The 23,453-nt window shown below is 45.1% G+C and overlaps 3 protein-coding genes across 3 annotated transcripts; all 3 read right to left on the reverse strand.

Moving 5' to 3' along the window:
• Positions 1-6,668: 6,668 nt before the first annotated feature.
• On the reverse strand, positions 6,669-7,613 carry LOC109285492 (olfactory receptor 6C75-like). Its single transcript, XM_019496709.1, has one exon. It carries the CDS (start codon positions 7,611-7,613, stop codon positions 6,669-6,671), a length of 945 nt encoding a protein of 314 aa, XP_019352254.1.
• A 4,281-nt stretch (positions 7,614-11,894) lies between these two features.
• LOC132251519 (olfactory receptor 6C75-like) lies at positions 11,895-12,839 on the reverse strand. Its single transcript, XM_059731351.1, has one exon. It carries the CDS (start codon positions 12,837-12,839, stop codon positions 11,895-11,897), a length of 945 nt encoding a protein of 314 aa, XP_059587334.1.
• Positions 12,840-18,022: 5,183 nt separating this feature from the next.
• LOC102574046 (olfactory receptor 6C75) lies at positions 18,023-18,967 on the reverse strand. The gene has a single exon (XM_006267847.3). It carries the CDS (start codon positions 18,965-18,967, stop codon positions 18,023-18,025), a length of 945 nt encoding a protein of 314 aa, XP_006267909.3.
• Positions 18,968-23,453: the final 4,486 nt, after the last annotated feature.

Consider the following 23,453-nt stretch of genomic DNA (forward strand, 5'->3'; position numbering starts at 1 on the left):
AGGGATGAAAGTGGTCCTTTGATCCAAAATATTGGTGACCATCTGCCTTAGTCAGTTGCTCCAGGGGCATCTTCTCTGCTAAATGAAGCAGAACCTTTATGAAACGTAGGGTACGGAACATAAGGCCCACTTTCCTCACTCAGTTTTATGGGGAAACCAAGAGGCCAGCAGTTAATAACAGTAGCTGTCAAGGAATTAATGTTATTTTGAAGAGGAAGAAATTAAGCAGGAGGAACAGCTGTCTAAAGTGGTGAGAGCACAGTCTTTCTCACTACAACCTGCTTTAATGAGACCTTGGAGAAGGACAGAGTCTATAGTATCATAGAATCATAGAAAATTAGGGCTGGAAGGGACCTCGGGGGGTCATCAAGTCCAACCTCCTGCTCAAAGCAGGACCATTCCCAAATAGATCATCCCAGACAAGGCTTTGTCTAAGCTGGGTTATAAACACCTCCAAGATTGAGGATTTGTTCTCTCTAGATAACCTGTTCTAGTGCTTTACTACCCTCCTCAGGCCCCTAACCATTTTTGTTGATCTCCACTGGACTCTCTTCAATTTGTCCATATCCTTTCTGTAGTGGGGGGGTGGGGTGGCTAAAACCGGACACAGAACTCCAGATGTGGCTGCCCCAGTGCTGAATACAGGGGAATAATCACTTCCCTCAATCTGCTGGCCACTTTCCTACTAACAGCAGCCCAGTATGCCATTAGCCTTCTTTGCAACAGGGAGAAATTGTTGGCTCATATTCAGCTTCTTATCCACTGTAACCACCTTTTCTGTAGAGCTGTTGCTTAGCCAGTTAGTTCCCAGCCTGTACCGGTGCATGAGTTTGTTCCATCTAAAGTGAAGGACTTTACTCTTGTCCTTATTGAACCTTGTGAGATTTCTTTTAGTTCAATTCTCCAATTTGCTGAAGTCTCTCAAAGTCCTAACCCTAACCTCCAGTGTATCTAATACTCCCTCCAACTTGGTGTTATCTGTATTTTTGCTGAGGGTGCACTCTATCCCTTTGTCCAGATTGATTATGAAGAAATTAAACAAAGCTGCCCCCGAAACAACCACTGGAGCACTCCACTTGATACCAACTAGACATCAAGCCATCAAGTATTACACACTGAGCCTGACAATCCAGCCAGCCATCTTACAGTTGAGTCATCCAACCATACTCCGTTAGCTTGCTTGCAGGAATGTTTTGCTACAGTCAAGGACTATGTGCATATCTGCTCTGCAGTCAGAAAGAGAACTGTTAACTGGTGGAATTGTACCTGAGGTCATTGTACCCAAGCCCTTTCAAGTAATTCCTGCAGTCTAGCAGCTTGAAGAGTGGGGTTGGGAAGAAGAAGGGTGATTCACCCCCAAATAATGTCCTTGCATCTTATGTGGGTTTCCTTGCCCATACTCAGACCTGTGCCACTGTGTTGTGTCCCTGACTACCACCTAATGTAGTTTACCTGAAAAGTCACTGGGAGAGGTATACAACTTGGAGGCTGAGCAATCTATTATCTGTGTTTGGTTGGGTGCCTGGGAACATACTTGTAATCCAAGTTCTGCCACTAAGAATGGACACAAGCTATTCACTCACTCTGTTTCTGCTTATATTCCTGACTATGAACATTGTAAGATTTTTCACACTGTGGACAGAAGAGTCATGGAAGAAGGACAGCAAAAAAAGTATAAACATAATGCTCATCCCAGCCTGGAGGGCATTACTGCTGGAATGAGGAAGCTCAGAGTTTTGCTTCCCAAAGCTTTTCTCTCATGTGTATTGAATACAAAATACATAAACTCTCTGGAAACAATGGCCAGGAATCCACAACTCAATGGACTTCCTCTTTTGTTGGGCCCATAAATCTTTCATTCTGGTTGCACAGTAGCCCAATTTAACCTGAAGGAACGATGGAGTCTTCCAGCCCGATCTATCCTAAGGGCTGGAAATTAAAAGGACCATGTGGACAGGCAGAACAGCAGTGTAACTAGGGGTAGGCAAGTAGGGCACTGGCCTCAAGCACCAACGTGGAGGAGGCCCAAAAATGGCAGCCCCTGCTGCTGGCCCAGCTGCCTCTGCTGCAGCCTCCAGCCTTGCTCCCAGCACCATCAACACCTAGGGTGGAAAACTTCCTTTTCATGCATCTCAGGTGGGAAATAGATGTTCTAAAGCTCCTCTGGGTTTATTACGCCTAGCATCCAAGTTCTCTGCTTCAAGAGCAAGTGCCTTAGTCACAGAGGCTATTGAGAAAATGTAGGAAAGGTCTTCATCCATCGAACAAAAAGGGGAACACCAGATTTCCCTTACAGTGATACCAACATTGTTTCCTGTCACATGGATACAGTGGTGTAGGAGATAGTCATTTCATAGCTGCTAGAATCAAGCTAGTTGATTAAAACAAGGTTGGGTTGCTGGCAGAGCAATGGGAAAGGTATGGGCATCTATGGGTGCAACAGGATCTGTCCATAGACTCACAGAAGGGTCTATGTTGCTAGGATGAGAGAGCTGTGATTGCAGGGTGGGACAGTTGGTCTCACCAGAGGCTTGCTAGGATGTTTAATGAAAAAATGGGAGAGGTTTGGACTTCACCAGGTTGAAAAAGGTCATGTTCCCAGGCTACATTTAATATTTTGGGGATAAGTGGAGTGTAATGCCCTAGACATGTAATGGACTGAGTGGGATGTATGCCTTTATGTAATAACAGTTCTTCTTATACAGCTGGAAACAACAGTAAAGATAACAGCAACGCTTATCCTTTCTTCAGGTCTGATTTTTATAGTGCTTGCATGTCAGCAAAATGCCACCATTTTCTATACTTGAAGGAGGTTTCCATCCCATAATACCCATATTAACTTCATCCATGACACCAATTACAACTACTATATTTTCTAGAGACAATAAAAATAGTTGAAATGTTTTCCTTCAGCTTTTTGTATATGATGCATTTTAAGAAAGGGAAACAACTTCCAAAGGTATCTGAAACTCAGATGTCACGATTAACAAAGATGTCTGCTCTTTTGTGAGAGAGGCGGTGGTTTGCTGGGAAGAGATGGCCTCTACCTCACTTCACTGGGGAGGAAAATCTTCTCAGCCAGAATGGCTGACCTGCTCGACCAGACTTTAAACTAAGCCTGCCGGGGGGTGGGGGGACTACCGCCACAGGAAGGCCACTGGGCAACTTTTGCAAAACCAGCAGGCTAAAGTGCACAAGGGAATCCACCCATCTCCCAGCCCTGAAACAGTGTCCTCCTGAGAGTGTAGGGAAGACTAGGGCTACCAATGGGACACTTATGTGCCTGTATACCAATGCCAGGAGCTTGGGGAACAAACAGAAGGAACTGGTCCTCCTGTTAAACAAGAATGACTATGATCTCATAGGGATAACATAGACCTGGTGGGACTCTACCTATGACTGGGCCACAGGTATAGATGCCTATACCCTGTACAGGAGGGATCGTGCAGATAAAAGGGGCAGGGGTGTAGCTCTCTATGTCAAGGAAAGCTACATGTCCCTGGAAGCTGACATTGACACCTAGGGAGGATCACTGGAGACCCTCTGGGTTAAAAATCCATGGTGAACATGGCACAGGGGACACAATGGTAGGAGTCTACTACAGACCTCCTAATCAGGAGCAAGAGTTCAACCAGGAATTTGCCAAAGAATTGGCTAAGGCTGCACACTCTCAGTGCATGGGTGTCATGGGACACTTCAACTACCCAGACATCTCATGGGAAGAGCACTTAGCCAAATCTGAATGGTTGCAAAGCTTCCTCACATGTGTGGGTGAGCTCTATCTGACTCAAGAAGTCTATGGACTGACAAGAGGTAAAGTGCTGCTTGACCTGGTACTGGCAAAGGGGGATGATCTAGTCAGTGACCTAATAATCAAAGGGAAGCTGGGAGACAATGACCATGAGCTGATCACTCTCAATATCTGCCACAAAGCTGGCAAGTCAGTCAGCAATGCAGAAGTTCTTGACTTCAGGAAAGCTGACTTTGACAAACTTAGGAGGCTTGTCGGCAAGGCCCTAAGGGACCACGACTTGAAGGGGAGGGGATGGGAGGGGAGTTCAGGAAGAGTGGTTGCTCCTCAAGGGAGTGATCCTAAAAGCAGAAGCAATGTCTATCCCATCTCGGAGGAAAGGTAGCAAAAGGACACAGCAACCCCCTTGACTCTGCAGAGAACTTGTGGGACTCCTGTATATGGATGTCTATCTTGTTGGGATCCTTTGACCCTAGCTGACTTCCTGCCCCTGGGGCAGGGGGCTGGACCCAATGATCTTCCAAGCTCCCTTCCAGTCCTAATGTCTATGAAATCTATGAAACAAGCACAGAGCTTTTCATAGTGTACCGGTAGAATTACGGTGTAAGGTGGAATTATGTTATATTATTACTTATTACATTATTACATTATTACGGCAGCAGCACAGGGCACTGGGTGGTGACGCTCTGTTCCCGCCTCCCCCATCATTCTTGACAGGCAATTGGCTACTATATATAAACACATACACACACAGACACACACATATATATACACACAAGTGCATGCACACCCCCATATATATATATATATATATATATATATACAAACATACACCTATACATATACACCCACACACACATATATACACTTATATATATGCACACATATATGCACACACACATATATACACACACATCTTTTAAAATCTCTTCAAAGAGAAGTGAAGACTTTTATTACTCACATAATTACTAATAAAAATGCTGATGATGACAGTGACTGTAATGATGACCTCAATGGAAGTGATGATTATGACAAGAACTTTATAGCTGTGTAAATGTATTTGAATTCTTCACCAATGTCATTATGAAAATCACAACCTAATCTATTTATAAAAAGAAATGTCAAATGCAGCTGAGATTATAAAACATGTGCATGTGAACAGCCCTGTTTGGTTCACTTGAGTTACACTGACATCAGATCTTACAGGGAATCAGAGACTTGAGGTTTTCTTTTAAAGAGTCGGGTGAAAGCTATCACTGTCTACATGCAAGAGAGAGATTTCTGTGGGACCTACAGCATGGTTGGGATGAAGTCAGACAAACTTTCAGATACAAGGCATTCTTCATCAGGTCAATAGCATGACTGTTCATGTAGGCACCGCCAAGCTAATCTTAAACTAGCCAACTCAGTCACCATTGGCTGGGTAGTGATCAAAAGCCAGCAAGAAAAAACTTCACAGTGCCCATTATGATGTAGAGAAAGCACTGGGTAAAATACCTGACCACACAGATTGACTTGGTGCCTATTGCCAAGTTGAGCAAAACCTTTCAGGATGGACGTGGATGTTAAACTTATCTCTAAGGAAAAAAATTGCAGAGGAGATAGCGTGTGGTAGTCTGGATATGGCATGATGATGGTAATGATGAGTAAGTTTCCTATTAAGGTTAACAGTTAAATAATGAGAAATATGAAGAAGAGCAGGATCTTCTGCCAGTGAACCATCATGCATCCCATGAAGGTAAACTCTATGGTCATGGTTTGGTTCTCCATGACAGCTGGTTATTTTACTTTCATCTTCTGTTTGATGAAAAAGGGCCAACAATCTGCAGTTATTAGTAGTCACCTACTTAATCGATGAAATAATGAGATTGATTGAGCTATGAATTTGCAGTGCTCTACCTTATGTCTGTGAAATCCATATTTCACAATGTGACTAAACATCAATAATGCTTTCTCTGACTGCTGCTCCTGACTGCTGGTAAACAACCAGACAACATTTCCAATATCCAGTTATGGCTGTGAAGTTTTTCCTCTTTCCATGGTAGAGCATGGTCTGCAAGCAATTCCTTCTTTTTCTTTGCTCTCCTCTTCCACTGCCTTGCTACTTAGTGAGATTCAGTTTTGGGCTGTGGCTCTGGACCCCCAGTAACTGTACCCATGGAAGCAGTATAGTTTCATAGTAGCTAAGGTCAGGAGGGACCTGAACAGATCGTCTAGCCTGACCCCCTGCCACAGGCAGGAATGAATGCTGGGTTCACAAGACCCCAGACAGGTGATCATCCAACCTCCTCTTGAATTTGCCCAAGGTAGGGGTGAGGACCACTTCCCTGAGAAGTTGATTCCAGATTTTGGCAACCCTAACTGTAAAATATTGCCTTATGATCTCTAACCTAAACCTGTTCTCCATCAGCTTATTACCATTGTTCCTTGTCAGCCCAGGTGGTGCTGGGGAGAAAAGAGCTCTGCCTATTTGCTGTTGATCCCCCCTGATGAGTTTGTAGGCAGCCACCAGGTCCCCCCTCAAGAACTGTGAAAGATTAAAGAGGTTCAATAATGTATGAGTATATTATTATTGCTATATTTTATTAACAGGATTAAAAAATACTGTGAAATGTAGCGTAAGGAAAAGGAACACAAAATGGTTAAAAAAAAACAAACCAGCAACGGAAGCTGGATGCCCTTATTAAAAAGAACATTTTCTGGAACTCTACTATTTCAGTAAACCATTCAAAGTAGCAGAAATTCCTGCAGAATACTGTACCGCTCAGAATAACTCATGACATAACATGTTGACATTATCCTTCTTATGACTTATAATTGTCCTGAAGAACATGAAGAGAGCACCAACTACAGAGGGGATAGACAGGAAAAGTGAGAAAATAATTTCCTTTTGCTTTCCACCTTTGGTGTGAACCCATTACATTTTTGCACCTTTTACAAACTTCAGCATCTGGCTAATAGTGTCTTTCAAGGCCTCTTTGACTTGTTTGTTCCTCAGGCTGTAGATAAAGGGATTAAGCAGAGGTCCCACGACATGATTGAAGACAGCTACCATTTTACTGAGGTCCATTCTACCACTGCCCGTGGGAGAGAGGTACATGAAGATGCAGCTGCTGTATGTGATGGTGACGACAATGAGGTGGGAGATGCATGTGGAGAAAGCTTTCTGCCTTCCAGAGGTAGAAGAGATGCGCAGCACCGCAGAGAAGATCTTGATGTAGGAGGTGATGTTAATGGAAAAAGTACCCAGGACACTACCTGTGGCCAAAAGGAAATCAAAGAACTGTAGGTTTTGGGTATCTGTGCAGGCAAGTTTAACCACCGGCATGCTATCACAGTAGAAATGATTAATGATGTTTGGTCCACAGAAGGGCAACCGAGCCAGCAGAATAAATGGGACAATAACATACAGAAAACTTGTAATCCAGGAGCCCAGCACCAGCTGGGTACACAGCTGATTGCTCATGATGGAAGCATAATGCAGGGGCTTGCAGATGGCCACATACCTATCAAAGGACATGGACGCCAGCAGAAATAAATCGGCAGTGCCCACAGTGACATAGAAAAAGCATTGGGCAAAACACACTTCCCAAGATATCAACTTGGTACCTGATGCCAGGTTGAACAGAGCTCTTGGGATGGAGGTGGAGATCAAGGCAATCTCCAGGACTGAGAAGTTCCTGAGGAGAAAATACATGGGAGTTTGGAGGCGGTGGTCCAGCAGGGTGATGGCAATGATGACAAGGTTCCCCAGCAGGGTCAGGAGATAGATGACAAGAAGCAGAAAGAAGAGCAGGATCTGCAGCCAGCGAACGTCTGTGAAGCCTGCAAGGATGAACTCTGTCACTGTTTGGTTCTCCATACAGCTGCGTTTAAAATCTCATATATGCATGGATACAAATTCTTATGATTGATGGCAATTAGGAAGGAAAATATCCAGGTTACTTATATTGTCTTTGCTAACTGGTCACCATTTGTCTTAGGTGTGATAATTGTATGTTGTGAAAAAATAAACTAACTGTGATCATGGAGAGTGTTTCTTATGGTTGCTACACATCACAAAATGTCTCCTTCTTGTTTCTAATATCTATGATTACTTTTTCTTGTCTGCTGTTATGACAATTCCTTTTGAGACCAATTGGTTAATGAGCAGCACAATAGCCCTGGGACCACTAGAAAAACCTTTGGTGATTGTCTCCTTTGAAAGACTCACGGACTTAGTAATACTTATTTTTCCTCCTACAGTTGAAGGTGGACATTTTTCTACCTGAAGTATTTTTGGGGTTTTTTTTTATGTTGACCCAGAAAATTCCAGGGGCATTTTTCAATTTTTGTTCCAATGCCATTATTTTAAATGCATGGATAGTGTGGGATTTCATTGCCAAACCAAGTAAAGGTATAGACTCAAAGGGGCTAAAGTCATGTTTAAACTGAAAAAAAAGATCTAGCATTCTCTCATGAATGGGATATGGGAAATGAAGTCATGGTCAGCTGAATTCTAGGCTATAATTCAGCACATTAGAGAAAATTGGAAATTTTGGAAATAACACACATTCAACTAGAGTAGCATTACATGGGCTCCAGCCCTCCTCTAGAAGCTGTCCCCTGGGTATCCAAAAAAAGAGATGAGACCACAAGGAAACATAGGAGCCTGACAGTCCATAATACAATGACACACATATATATGCCTCTGGCAAGGAGAAGGTCCTGGATTCCAGCACAAACCATTGCTTTTAATGGGTCAGGAACTTCCTCCTTGCTCTTTACCTGGTTGTCCAATGAATATTAAATACAAGGTGCAGTGACTCAGTGCCAGAATAGGGATGAAGAGGGCACAGGGTAATCCCCTACCTCTGGCCTGATATTCAGAGGACTTTGCTAGAAAGTCAGAAAGATAGAGTATCAATTCTCTCTGTATCTTCACCTTTTTGGACAAGTGACCTAATCATGCTGCCAAGTAGTTCTGGACTTCCCTGCAATCTCAGGCTGCATTGTGTAGTGTTTGGTGTCCTCTGACTCCTACTCTACAGAATTATAGCAAGGCACTAAACTCTTACAAAGTTGTAGACCAGGAGCAGGCAATTACTTTGGGCGGATAGCCACTTACGGATGCAATCCGTAATTGCGGATGGCAATTACTTTGGGGGAGTGCACACTCTCCATTGCCACTGCTGCCCCACAGAGTGGCAGGGACACAGCAGACAGCCAGGACAGCCCTGCATGGGCTCTGGGTAGCTGCCGCATGGAGCACTGGCAGGGGAAGGGATGATTTTTCCCTGTGCTTAGCAGCAGCTTGTTTCTTGCCTACCACCACTGCTCGGTCCTTATGGGCAAACACGGCGCAGAGTTGTGGCTGTATGCTTGTCCCTGCCTGTGCCACGGGGCTGAGGCAGGCATGGCTGGGAGCAAGCGGGCATGCAGCATCTGGGCAGGAGTACAGGACCTGTGCCGATGCCCTGGGGCCAGCGCTGGTAGGGCCCAGAGTGGGTAGCAGGAGCGCAGGGTCCCAGCTGGCTGGGGCTCTATGGAGCCGGGCAAGCTCTCCTCTCTGTCCGGTGGTGCAGTGCAGCCCGGCTCCAGTGACCCCTTGCAGCCCATGCCCCATGCTCCTGCCACCCTGCTCTGGGTCCCAACAGCGCTGGCTCCAGGACACTGGCATGGGCCCCGTGCTTCTGTATGCCTACACCCTTCCACTCCCCCCACCGCTGCCACCACTTTCTCCACTTTCCTGCCCATCCCCCCACTCCCTTCTTATCTGAATTTCCCACTCAGGGCAGGCAGGTGTGAACAGCCCCATGGTCCCAGGCTAGAAGCTTTTGGCTGGGCTGTGGGGAGGGAATGGGCAGGAGGGCCCTGCTATTACAGAAGACTGCCATGGCTTCCCCTGGGTCCTCCTGCCCTTGACTGCTGTCATCTTTGACAGGCAGCAGGGGGCAAATGAATATTAATTTTCTAAATTTTTTAGGGGCCCCAAGGGGTGAATAGAATGGCCTGGTGGGCCGAATCCAACCCATGGGCTGTATTTTTCCCACCCCTGCTGTAGAAAGCCTATTAAGTTTTAAGGCACTGTACTTAATAAACTTTAAATAAAGCACAACAGTTACAGCACCTTTTGAAATGCCTGCCATGCATGTATATAGGCACCCTACATTTTCCTTCTACAAAGGCAGCAGGGAAGCAATTTTAAATCTCTTTTATAAATTCACAATGATTCCTGATAGCCAGAAATAGCCATGTAGATATTTTCTGTTAAACTATTTCTTTCATAGAAAGTCTTTCCAAATTAAATATCTTGATTTGGAAATGAAACATCTTAAACATGACACTTTTCATATTTTCTTTCTCTCCTTTTCTAGTAAAGTGCCATCATATGACAAATGATAACAGGGTGGGGAGTTTGGGGCAGTGGGGAGATGTGAAATGAAGAGATCACTTTGCAGGTCAAAAATCAGTGAATGGAGCCATTTTTACAACCTTAAGCATCTGGATAGTAAGATCCAAATCCTATTTCACCTTGACTTGTGCTTCTGTGGTACTTGTATACCTGGAAAGTAGCAAAGAAATTGTCGTTTCTGGTACCTTTAGCAGATTTTATATTCTGTTTCCACCAGTGTTTCTATACTATCCCTGCACCACTATAGCTGTGTGTTCTTTGTCACCAAATAAGATCACTCAGGTAGGTAGGTGCTTTCTGAAAACATGGTTTGAAAAATGAGACATGGCCAGCCATTGTTTGGTCAAAAAGCAAGAGTATCATCCCATGTCTTTTGCACAGTAGTGTAAGAAAAACCCAACTACCCTTAAGTCTAATAGCCAATTGATTGGGACACTTGTCTAGGTTCCAGAGAACCAGAAATTCTACCCACACTCTGAATTCCTAGCAGACTGGACACAGAAGTAGCACTTAAACAAGAAAAGGAAAAAAAATGTGTTTTCAAATTCATAATGAATATCAGCTAATATTAAGAACTATAATTCAATGCATTTGAAAAGTGGATAGAAAACTGGCTGAAGCATTGGGATCAGAGAGTAGTAATCAAAGGCTCAATGTCTACTTGGTAGTCGGTATCAAGTGGAGTGCCCCGGGGGGCAGTCTTGGGGCCAGTTTTGTTCAATAACTTCATCAAGGACTTGAAAGATGGCATAGAGTGCACCCTCAGCACGTTTGCAGATGCCACTAAGCTAGAGGGAGTAGTAGATATGCTGGTGGAAAGGGCTACGATTCAGAGTGACTTAGACAACTTGGAGCATTGGGCCAGAAGAAATCTCATGAGGGTCAACACTGCACTTAGGTTGGAACAGTCCCATGCACCGGTGCAGGCTGGGGGCTGACTGGCTGGGCAGCAGCTCTGCAGAAAAGGATACGGGGATTACAGTGGACAATAAGCTGAATATGAGCCAGCAGAGTGCTCTTGCTGCCAACAAGGCTAATGGTATACTGGATTGCATTGGCAGGTGTGTGACCAGTAGGTCAAGGGATGTGATTATTCCCCTCTATTTAGTACCGGTGACACCACATCTGGAGTACTATGTTCAGTTTTGAGCACCCCACTATAGAAAGGGTGTGAACAAACTGGAGAGAGTCTAGCAGAAGGCAACAAAAAGACTGGGGGAATTGGGATTATTTAGTCAATAGAAGAGCAGACTGAGGGTCCTGCTTTGAGCAGGGGGTTGGACTAGATGACCTCCTCAGGTCCCTTCCAACCCTAACTTTCTGTGATTCTATGAAAGCTATCCCTGAAACTGGGAGAGGGTGAAGGGGAAGGGAGGAGAAAGATGAAGAAAAAAAATCACAGCCATCTGCCAGACCTGAATTCCCAGTTACCTGTAATTTTAAAGACTTTTCCTAAAATATGTGTAGGAATGAAGAAGTTCATATTAAACCATCATTCTCCTATATTTTAAAAATACGTGACAAGAAGTTACTCTGTTGCCTTCAACTCAGTAACACTAATCCCCAAAACAAGATGGAATGAGAATACTGTACCGCTCAGAATAACTCATGACAGAACATGTTGACATTATCCTTGTTACGACTTACAATTGTCCTGAAGAACAGGAAGAGAGCACCAACTAGATAGGGGAAACACAGGAAAAGCAAGAAAATATTTTCTTTTTACTTTCCACCCTTGGTGTGAGCCCGTTACATTTTTGCACCTTTTACAAACTTCAGCATCTGGCTGATAGTGTCTTTCAAGGCCTCTTTGACTTGTTTGTTCCTCAGGCTGTAGATAAAGGGATTGAGCAGAGGCCCCACAACATGATTGAAGACAGCTACCGTTTTACTGAGGTCCATTCTGCCACTGCCCGTGGGAGAGAGATACATGAAGATGCAGCTGCTGTATGTGGTGGTGACGACAATGAGGTGGGAGATGCATGTGGAGAAAGCTTTCTGCCTTCCAGAGGTAGAAGAGATGCGCAGCACCGCAGAGAAGATCTTGATGTAGGAGGTGATGTTAATGGAAAAAGTACCCAGGACACTACCTGTGGCCAAAAGGAAATCAAAGAACTGTAGGTTTTGGGTATCTGTGCAAGCAAGTTTAACCACCGGCATGCTATCGCAGTAGAAATGATTAATGATGTTTGGGCCACAGAAGGGCAACCGAGCCAGCAGAACAAATGGGACAATAATATACAGACAACTTGTAATCCAGGAGCCCAGCACCAGCTGGGTACACAGCTGATTGCTCATGATAGAAGCATAATGCAGAGGCTTGCAGATGGCCACATACCTATCAAAGGACATGGACGCCAGCAGAAAAAATTCAGCGGTGCCCACAGTGACATAGAAAAAGCATTGGGCAAAACACACGTCCCAAGATATTGACTTGGTACCTGATGCCAGGTTGAACAGAGCTCTTGGGATAGAGGTGGAGATCAAGGCAATTTCCAGGACTGAGAAGTTCCTGAGGAGAAAATACATGGGAGTTTGGAGGCGGTGGTCCAGCAGGGTGATGGCAATGATGACAAGGTTCCCCAGCAGGGTCAGGAGATAGATGACAAGAAGCAGAAAGAAGAGCAGGATCTGCAGCCAGCGAACGTCCGTGAAGCCTACAAGGATGAACTCTGTCACTGTTTGGTTCTCCATACAGCTGCGTTTAAAATCTCATATATGCATGGATACAAATTCTTATGATTGATGGCAATTAGGAAGGAAAATATCCAGGTTACTTATATTGTTTTTGCTAACTGGTCACCATTTGTCTTAGGTGTGATAATTGTATGTTGTGAAAAAAATAAACTAACTGTGATCATAGAGAGTGTTTCTTATGGTTGCTACATCACAAAATGGCTCCTTCTTGTTTCTAGTATCTATGATTACTTTTTCTTGTCTGCTGTTATGACAATTCCTTTTGAGACCAATTGGTTAATGAGCAGCACTATAGCCCTGGGACCACTAGAAAAACCTTTGGTGATTGTCTCCTTTGAAAGACTCACGGACTTAGTAAGAATTATTTTTCGTCCTACAGTTGAAGGTGGACATTTTTCTACCGGAAGTCTTTTGGTGTTTTTTGTTTTGTTTTGTTTTGTTTTGGGGGGGGGGGGGGGCTATGTTGACCCAGAAAATTCTGGGAGCATTTTTCAATTTTTGTTCCAATGCCATTCTCTTAAATATATGGACAGTGTGGGATTTCATTGCCAAACCAAGTGAAGGCATAGACTCAAAGGGGCTAAAGTCATGTTTAAACTGAAAAAAAAAAATGTAGAATTCTCTCATGAATGGGATATGGGAAATGAAGTCATGGTCAGCTGAATTCTAGGCTATAATTCAGCACATTAGAGAAAAATGGCAATTTTGGAAATAACACACATTCAACTAGAGTAGCATTACATGGACTCCAGTCCTCCTCTAGAAGCTGGCCCCTGGGTATCCAAAAATTAGATGAGACCAGAAAGAAACATAGAAGCCTGACAGCCCATAATTCAATGACAAACGTATGTCTCTGGCAAGGAGAAGGTCCTGGATTCCAGCACAGACTATTGCTTTTAATGGGTCAGGAACTTCCTCCTTGTCTTTACCCAGGGGAGGTGCAGCCAGGCCCAAGGTCAGTGAGGACCTAGTCAGGGAACTTATGGTGGGAGTAGACGTGTTCAAATCAGCAGGTCATGACGATCTCCACCCCAGAGTGCTGAAGGAATTGGCAGAGGTCATTGCGGGACAACTGGCACAGCTTTAAGAGCTCTCATGGTGCTCTAGCGAGGTGCCAGAAGACTGGAAAAGGGCCAATGTGGCCCCCATTTCCAAAAAAGGGAGGAAGGAGGACCCAGGAAAACATACGCCTGTTAGTCTTGCTTTGGTCCTGGGGAAGCTCTTCAAGAAAATTATCCAGGAGCACATCCGCGAGGGACCAGCAGGGGAGACTATGCTTAGGGGCAACCAACATGGGTTCATTAGAGGCAGGTCCTGTCAGACCAACCTGGTGGCCTTCTATGACCAGGTCACAAAATCCTTGGATGCAGGTGTTGCAGTGGACGTAGTCTTTCTGGACTTTAGGAAGACCTTTGACACTGTCTCTCAGCCCATTCTCATTAAAAATTTAGGTGACTGTGGTGTTCATGCCTACACAGTCAGTTGGGTTGCAGATTGGCTGGAGGGCTGCACCCAGACAGTGGTGGTGGATGGGTCTTATTCGACCTGGAGGGATGTGGTCAATGGGGTTCCCCAGGGCTCGGTTCTCGGGTCTGCACTGTTCAATTTCTTTATTAGCAACTTGGATGAGGGGGTGAAAAGTGTCTTGTTCAAATTCGCGCATTATAGTAAGATGTGGGGAGAAGTGGAGAGGCTTATGCTAGAGGAGAGGGACAGGCTATGACTAGATCTGGACAAGTTACAGGGGTGGGCAAGGACAGGATAGGTTTCAATACTGAGAAGTGCAAGGTACACACCTAGGGAGGATGAACCAGCAGCATACCTACAGGCTGGGGAACTCCCTTCTCGTCAGTGCAGAGGCAGAAAAGGATCTTGGAGTCATTATTGAGTCAAAGATGAACATGGGTCACCAATGTGGGGACACGGTCAGGATGGCTAACTGCACCTTGTCATGCATCCACAGATGCATCACGAGAAAGGCCAAGGAGGTGATCCTTCCCCTCTATGCGGCACTGGTCAGGCCACAGTTGGAGTACTGCATCCAGTTCTGGGTGCCGCACTTTAGGAGGCATGTGGCCAGCATCAAGAGGGTTCAGAAGAGGGCCACTCATATGATCAGGGGGCAGCAGGGCAGGCCCTACAAGGAGAGGCTATGGGATCTGAACCTGTCCAGCCTTCACAAGAGAAGTCTGAGAGGGGACCTGGTGGCCATCTATAAACTTACCAGGGGGGACCAGTGGGGAATGGGAGAGACCCTGTTTCCCCGGGCACTTCCTGGAGTAACAAGGAATAACAGCCATAAGCTGTCTGAGAGTAGGTTCAGGCTGGACATTAGAAGACTTCACAGTCAGGGAGGCTAGGATCTGGAACCAACTTCCAAGGGAAGTGGTGGTGGCTCCTACTTCGTGGGTCTTTAAGAGTAGGCTGGATAGTTACCTAGCTGGGGTCATATAAGCCCAATGTTCTCTCCTGCCCGTGGCAGGGGGTCAGAATTGATGATCTGCTCAGGTCCCTTCCGACCCTACATCTATGAATCTATAAAGCCCCGGGTAGGTGGCACCCCCCAGGCAGGGGTTGTAGCAGCACTTGGCATCAATACCATTTTTGGGGTTTTTTGGTGTGGTGCCTTCACTTTTCCCTTGCTGAAGACTTCCTTCTGGCCCCTCCTGCTTGCCTGCCTGTGCAAACGCCGGCACAAACACCGGCACGCCCTTACAGCTCCCTGCTGGCTCAACTAAAAGGGATCTGGAGGGCTTCCCCTCCGGATCCGCCCCAGCTGCACAGACTCCTCTGCTCCACTTACCTTAGGGGGATCAGCTGCTGCTGCCCCCGCTGCTGCCTCTGCTGCTGCCGTTGGCAGCAGGACAGGGCTGTCCTGCCTCTCCACCACATCCCCAATGCCCCATGGGGCAGTGGTGGCAACAGAGAGCTGGCCCAAGTAGTTCCACGTGGACTCCAAGCAGATGCCACAGGAAGGGCTGGCAGTGGCAGGAGGAGGGGCTGCTTTTCCCCCCAGCGCTCAGCTGCAATTTGTTTGTTGCTGCCACTTCCAGCCTGGGGCTCACACTGGTTCTGGGCTTGCCTGTCAGGCTGAGCAACAGTGGCAGTGGGGCACGAACCTCTGCTGACTGGGAGAAAAGTGCACCCCCCTCCTTGCCACCTCTGGGCAGTGTTTGCTGGGGGAGCCCACATCGCACCAGGCTCTGCTGCAGCTCCTTTGCTGCTGGCTCTGTGCTGCCTAGCATGGCTGCTCCACATGGCCACTGCTGCCACGCTGGGCAGCACAGAGCTGGTGGCAAAGGAGCTGCAGCAGCGTCTAGTACAGAGCGGGGTCTGGTAGACTGCCCAGTGGTGGTGGGAAGGAGGAGATGCTTTTCTCCTGTGCTCAGCTTCAGTTTGTTCATCACTGCCACTGAGAGCTTGGGCCCCGTGGTGGGTGCAGGCTCCCCTGATGGGCAGAGCAGCAGCAGTGGTGAAGCACAAACTACTGCTGGGGCAGGGGAAATGCAGCCCCTCCCCTCCTGCCACTGGTGCCCCCCGGATCCCTTTTAGTTGAGCCAGCAGGGAGCTGTAAGGGCGTGCCGGTGTTTGTGCCGGCGTTCGCGCAGGCAGGCAAACAGGAGGGGCCAGGAGGAAGTCTTCAGCAAGGGAAAAGTGAAGGTACCACACCAAAAAAATCCGAAAACGGTATTGACGCCGAGTGCTGCTATGACCCCTGCCTGGGGGGTGCCGCCTACCCGGGGCTTCATAGATTCATAGATGTAGGGTCGGAAGGGACCTGAGCAGATCATCAAGTCTGACCCCTTGCCACGGGCAGGAGAGAACATTGGGCTTATATGACCCCAGCTAGGTAACTATCCAGCTTACTCTTAAAGACCCATGAAGTAGGAGCCAGCACCACTTCCCTTGGAAGTTGGTTCCAGATCCTAGCCACCCTGACTGTGAAATCATCCCCTCCCCGTGCTGGCACTACATGCGGTAGCTGCCCAGAGACCATGCAGGGCTTTTCTGGCTCTCCGCTGTGTCCCTGCCAAGAGTGGGCACAGACAGGAGACTGCCGTGGCTTCCTCTGGGTCCTCCTGCCCTTGACTGCTGTCATCTTTGACAGGCAGCGGGGGGCAAATGAATATTAATTTTCTAATTTTTTTAGGGGACCCATAGGCTGGATAGAATGGCCTGGTGGGCTGGATCCAACCCATGGGCTGTATTTTTCCCACCCCTGCTGTAGAAAGCCTATTAAGTTTTAAGGCACTGTACTTAATAAACTTTAAATAAAGCACAACAGTTACAGCACCTTTTGAAATGCCTGCCATGCATGTATATAGGCACCCTACATTTTCCTTCTACAAAGGCAGCAGGGAAGCAATTTTAAATCTCTTTTATAAATTCACAATGATTCCTGATAGCCAGAAATAGCCATGTAGATATTTTCTGTTAAACTATTTCTTTCATAGAAAGTCTTTCCAAATTAAATATCTTGATTTGGAAATGAAACATCTTAAACATGACACTTTTCATATTTTCTTTCTCTCCTTTTCTAGTAAAGTGCCAAGTGCTGAATTCCCACTTACCTATAATTTTAAAGACTTTTCCTAAAATCTTTGTAGGAATGAAGAAGTGCACATTTAACCAAGATTATACTATGTTTTTGAATACATAACAAGGTACTCTATTGGCTCAACTCAGTAACACTAATCCCCAAAATAAGATGGAATGAGGATCACATTGAGAATAATTGGGGTTTTAAATGCCAGGCACACAGAATAACAAAGTTTCCCTCTGCCTTCAACAACTGTGAAAGCTTGAAGTTGTACATGCCATTAATGGGCGTACTGTTATTATTGCTATATTTTTTAAAACAGGATTAGAAAATATTGTGAAATATAGCATAAGGAAGAGGACGAAAAATGGTAAAAACAAACAAACAAACAGAAGTTGATTCCTTATAAAAAAAACATTTTCTAGAACTCTATTATTTAAGTAAAACCACTCAATGTAGCAGATATTCCTGCAGAATACTGTACCGCTCAGAATAACTCATGACAAAATATATTGACATTATCCTTGTTATGACTTATAATTGCCCTTATGAACAGGAAGAGAGCACCAACTAGATAGGGGAGAGACAGGAAAAGCGAGAAAATATTTTCCTTTTGCTGTCCACCCTTGGTGTGAGCCTGTTACATTTTTGCACCTTTTACAAACTTCAGCATCTGACTGATAGTGTCTTTCAAGGCCTCTTTGACTTGTTTGTTCCTCAGGCTGTAGATAAAGGGATTGAGCAGAGGCCCCACAACATGATTGAAGACAGCTACCGTTTTACTGAGGTCCATTCTGCCACTGCCCGCGGGAGAGAGGTACATGAAGATGCAGCTGCTGTATGTGATGGTGACGACAATGAGGTGGGAGATGCATGTGGAGAAAGCTTTCTGCCTTCCAGAGGTAGAAGAGATGCGCAGCACCGCAGAGAAGATCTTGATGTAGGAGGTGATGTTAATGGAAAAAGTGCCTAGGATGCTGCCTGTGGCCAAAAGTAAACCAAAGAACTGTAGGTTTTGAGTATCTGTGCAGGCAAGTTTAACCATTGGCATGGTATCACAGTAGAAATGATTAATGATGTTTGGGCCACAGAAGGGCAACCGAGCCAGCAGAATAAATGGGACAATAACATACAGACAACTTGTAATCCAGGAGCCCAGCACCAGCTGGGTACACAGCTGATTGCTCATGATAGAAACATAATGCAGGGGCTTACAGATGGCCACATACCTATCAAAGGACATGGACGCCAGTAGAAAAAACTCAGCGGTGCCCACAGTGATGTAAAAAAAGCATTGGGCAAAACACACTCCCCAAGATATCAGCTTGGTACCTGATGCCAGGTTGAACAGAGCTCTTGGGATGGAGTTGGAGATCAAGGCAATCTCCAGGACTGAGAAGTTCCTGAGGAGAAAATACATGGGAGTTTGGAGGCGGTGGTCCAGCAGGGTGATGGCAATGATGACAAGGTTCCCCAGCAGGGTCAGGAGATAGATGACAAGAAGCAGAAAGAAGAGCAGGATCTGCAGCCAGCGAACGTCCGTGAAGCCTACAAGGATGAACTCTGTCACTGTTTGGTTCTCCATACAGCTGCGTTTAAAATCTCATATAAACATGGGTAAAAATTCTAATGATTTAGGACAATTAGGAAAGAAAATAACCAAGTTACTTATATTGTCTTAGCTAACTTGCCAGTTTGCCGCAGGTGTGATAATTGTATGCTGTGAAAATATAAATGATTTTTTGTTCAGAGAGAGTGTTTCTTATGGGTGCTACACATCACAAAATGGCTCCTTTTTTCTTCTTATGTCATTTCTAATATCTGTGAATACTTTTTCTTGTCTGCTGTTATGGCAATTCCTTCTGAGACCAATTGGTTAATGAGCAGCACAATAGCCCTGGGGCCACTAGAACAACCTTGAGTGACTGTGTCCTTTGAAAGACTGGGGGACTGTAGTAACACTTCTTTTTTTTCCCTAGAGATGAAGGTGGAATATTTTCTAGCTGAAATAATTTTTTTATGTTGACCCAGAAAATTCCAGATGCAATTTTCTAGTTTTGTTCCAATGTGAATATCTTAAATATATAGGAAAGTGTCATATTGCACTGCCAAACCTCATGAAGGCATACACTTGATGGGGCTAAATACATTTTTAAGTGAAAAAATCTAGTATCTTTTCATGGAGGGGATATGGGAAATAAACTCACGTTTAGGTAAATTCTAGCCTGTAACTCACCACATTGGAGAAAAAATGGCTATTTTGGAAAAACGAAACATGTTCAATATGATAGTATTACAGGGTCTCTGGTCCTCCTTTAGATACTGGCCCCTGGGCATCCAAAAATAGAGGAGATCATGAGGAAACAAAGAAGCCTGACAACCTGTGATTTAATTATAAACATTTGCTTCTGGCAAGGAAACGGTCCTGGATTCCAGCACAGACCCTTGCTTTTAATGGGTCAGGAACTTCCTCTCAGCTACTCGCTCATCTTGTCCAATGAACATTAAATACAAAGTGTAGTGGCTCAGTGTCAAAAGGAGGGCTGAAGAGAGCACAAGGTATTTCCCCACCTGATATTCTTAGGACTTTTTTGGGAAGTCAGAATGATGGAGGTTCAATCTTCTCTGCATCTCCACCTTTTTGGACAAGTGACCTATTATACACTTAGGCTAAAACACACAAAGGCCTCCTCCTCCATGTTTTACTCACTATCAGTTTTGGACTCATGTTCATGTGCACATGTATGGAGTTTGGTAACTGCCCAGATTGAGCACAGACATATGTGCACAGCATTGAGTTTGGTAACTGCCCGGATTGAGCACAGCATTGAGCCCATGCATAGTAGTTATGTGGATGGTTGCACACTTACCCTGTACAGGGAGTAGAATGTCAAAGTGTGCATAAGTGCAAAAAACCTCAATTATGCCACTTGAGGTGTGCCATTTGGGTATATGAGGTGAAATAGGATAGTGCCCCATTGTAACAGGAAGCCAAAGGCTACATTAAGGGGAGAGCATGGCAGGCTAAGTGTGCCATGTGGGCTTGGCAGCTGGGGAAAACCAGCTGCTAGAAAGTAAGCAAGACTAGAAGGTACTACTGGCAGGTGGGGGTGACTGTCCTGGGGCTAGCTGCTTTGCAGAAGGAGAGTCTGAATGCAGCTGGATTAAGTTGCAGCAGAAGAGGGCAGACTGGCTATCAAGCCAAAGCAGATACCCCTACGTGTGGCTGGGGAGCCACATGACAAGAAGGGGTGAACCTTTGGGGCACGTAAGCCCAGTGCCCGAGACCAAGTAGACAATCTGGCCATGCCTGCGGCAGGGAGAAGAGCTCCAAAGGCAGGTGACTTGCAGCAGGATGGATTGTAGTTGTGCAGCGGTTTGCTGGTATTTATGTTGAGATTAAGTTTGATTCCAGAGGACCAGGCTGTGGCTATAGGGCAGGATGGAGGCCCATCAGGGGCCCAGAGGTCTGGAGGAATTAGGCCAAGGCTGGAGGACTAAGGTCATGGTACAGAGCCTAAAACCAAGGAGGGGCTGACGCCAGAGCAGCTTAGACCAAGAGGGCTAAAAAGCCTGGGGAAGGGATCTGAAACCCAAAAGGAGCAGAAGGTAGACTAGGGCCAGGGGTCAAGGGAAAAGGGAGCCTTGACAAAGCCAGGAGCCTGGTAGATTGAGTAGATTGTCAGCTGGATTGGGCCAGAGGGCCCAGTGGGAGAACTCAAAGTAACACCTGTTGAGGCACAGGCATGACTACAGGGGAGGATGGAGACCATGAATATAGTCCAAAAGGCAACTGGTGCCCTGAGGAACTGATAGGGTCAGGAGGGTCACAATTTAGTGCCTGGCGGGCAAGACTGGGGTCAGCTGAGTATGGGAAGTACCAGATGACTAAAGTGAACTAGGGCTCACTCTGGGGCCCTGGGGCAGCCTCCCTAAACACTGTAAAATTTTATCAAGGTTTGGCGGGTGAAGAAAAAAGTGAGGGTACCCCAAGGAGCTGGAGCGGGGCAGATGTTGTGTGGCTACCAAGGGGCTTCACAATTGCCCCCCCCCCCCCCCGATACATCAGTAAAAGGAAGGCCCCCCAAACCATGCCCTGCATTAATGTGTACCTTAATTTTGCTTTTTGGCTATCTAGAAGAGAAGGACAAAAATTTTTGGTCCTTTTATCTACACCATCTGGAACAAGGAGTTCAAAGGGTCCAGGAAGGCAACTATTACTCAAAAACAAACTCTTCTTGTGACACACACACTTCTAAATCCATCACAGCAGCTTTATTGACTGCTCCTGTTTTTAAATATCTTTAGAGCTTGGCAAGAGAAAGGCAAGTGAGTTTCAGAGCCCATGCAAGAATTGGACTTGAACAGAAGAGGTGGCTCTGGAAATAATTGATTATTTAGGACCACGGTTTCAGTGGGGATGCCACAAGAAAGCTAATCATATCAGCCCTTCTACAATTTTGTGCAAAGTGAAGTTACAGATTTTGTTGATTTTTGTGCATTTTTCCTTCTCATGTGGACATAGCGAAAGGACAAAGGAAGTTCAATCAGAGCAGCAGGGTATGGTTTTACCAAAAGAACTATCTCCGTATGTAGTCCTTTCAAAGGGGGCCAAATTGTTTCTACCATGAAGTAACTTGTGGCAAGCACTTTTCTATTGCAATAATTTGGGTAGTTGAAGTCAACATGGAGAATTTCTTGACTAGATACTTGCAGTAAAACTTCTTGTGATTCTATTTCAGGTATTTACTATGTGATAGCTTTCTGTCACAGCCATCCTTCCCCTCAGTAGGTGAATCTATCTTCTCCCAGGGGAGATCAGTGTTATTACCACTGCTCTGAGTGTCTAAAGACCAGGTTTTACTCAATATATTAGGTGCCTACATGCAATCTTATTCTACCTTGATCAAACCCCAGAAACAAAAACAGATAATACTTAAGGCGGCTTGATCTTGCTTCTCCTCATTGCTTAAGCTTAAAATGAAGATGGCACTATATTATAAGAGTAGATGAACAAAGAAATTTGCAGGGACTTGGACAGAGTAGAACAAAATCACATCTGGGTGCCTAAGATGTTGTAGACACACCATAGATAAACTTGAATCTGGGCTGAACTGACTTGTCCAGTGGCACTCACCAGGTCTGGGGAAGGACCAAAAAGGGGCTCTACTAGCATACTTTAATCTTCTGGACAATGTCTGAGGTGCTAGACAGTCCTTCTTCTGCATGCACATAAGACAGGGTTTCTAAATTCCCTGTACATAAAGTTACAGTAACTGCTAATTACCATCAGGCATGCTATTTCCTTTCCTTGGAGGAAATTTGGAAGCAATGGTAAACTTCTTTCTTACGTACATGATAATTATACATTGTCAGGTATTTCCCTGTAAGTACATTCCATTCAGATGTTTTAATTGCTCACGTTGGACATCTGTCAGAATGAAATGTCTTTATTTTTAAAACAGACTTGAAGAAAAACGCACTGAATTTGAAAGGTTCTTTACGTCTCAACTGATCCATTAAAAGATATCACCCACAAAAGTCCTATCCTCTTGATTTTGAAAACAGACCATTTCAAGCAACTGTACTTTATTTGGGTTTCATTTCATTTTGCGTTGCTTCTTGTTTTCTGGTAAGAGTTATCTTGTGGATAATACTAATAATCACCATCATCCTCACCATTATTATCACGAGACAAATATACCAGAGCTATTTGAGAGACTTGAATTGCCATTACCATAATTTTTAACACACATTCCTTAAAGCAGTTAAGGGAAATGATGAATTTGGCTATATTTTTTAAATATCTAACTGAACGAAACAGATCTCAATTCCAAGGTGGAATCAGATTGATGATGGAAAAAAAACAGAGAGTTTAACTCGAAACCCTAATGGATCACAAAATCCCCTAGGTCACTTTAACATAACTGATGCCTGAAGACCTGCACAGTCAAATTGGAGAGGCCAGTTACTTACAGGGTGAATAAATATGGTGGATCATAATTTAGTGCCATGAGTATGTTTGAAAACATGGAAAGAGTGACACCAGGTTTTGATGCCCTTACCACTTT

The sequence above is a fragment of the Alligator mississippiensis genome, chromosome 7, assembly GCF_030867095.1.
Source record: "Alligator mississippiensis isolate rAllMis1 chromosome 7, rAllMis1, whole genome shotgun sequence".
NCBI classification, from domain to species: Eukaryota; Metazoa; Chordata; order Crocodylia; family Alligatoridae; genus Alligator; species Alligator mississippiensis.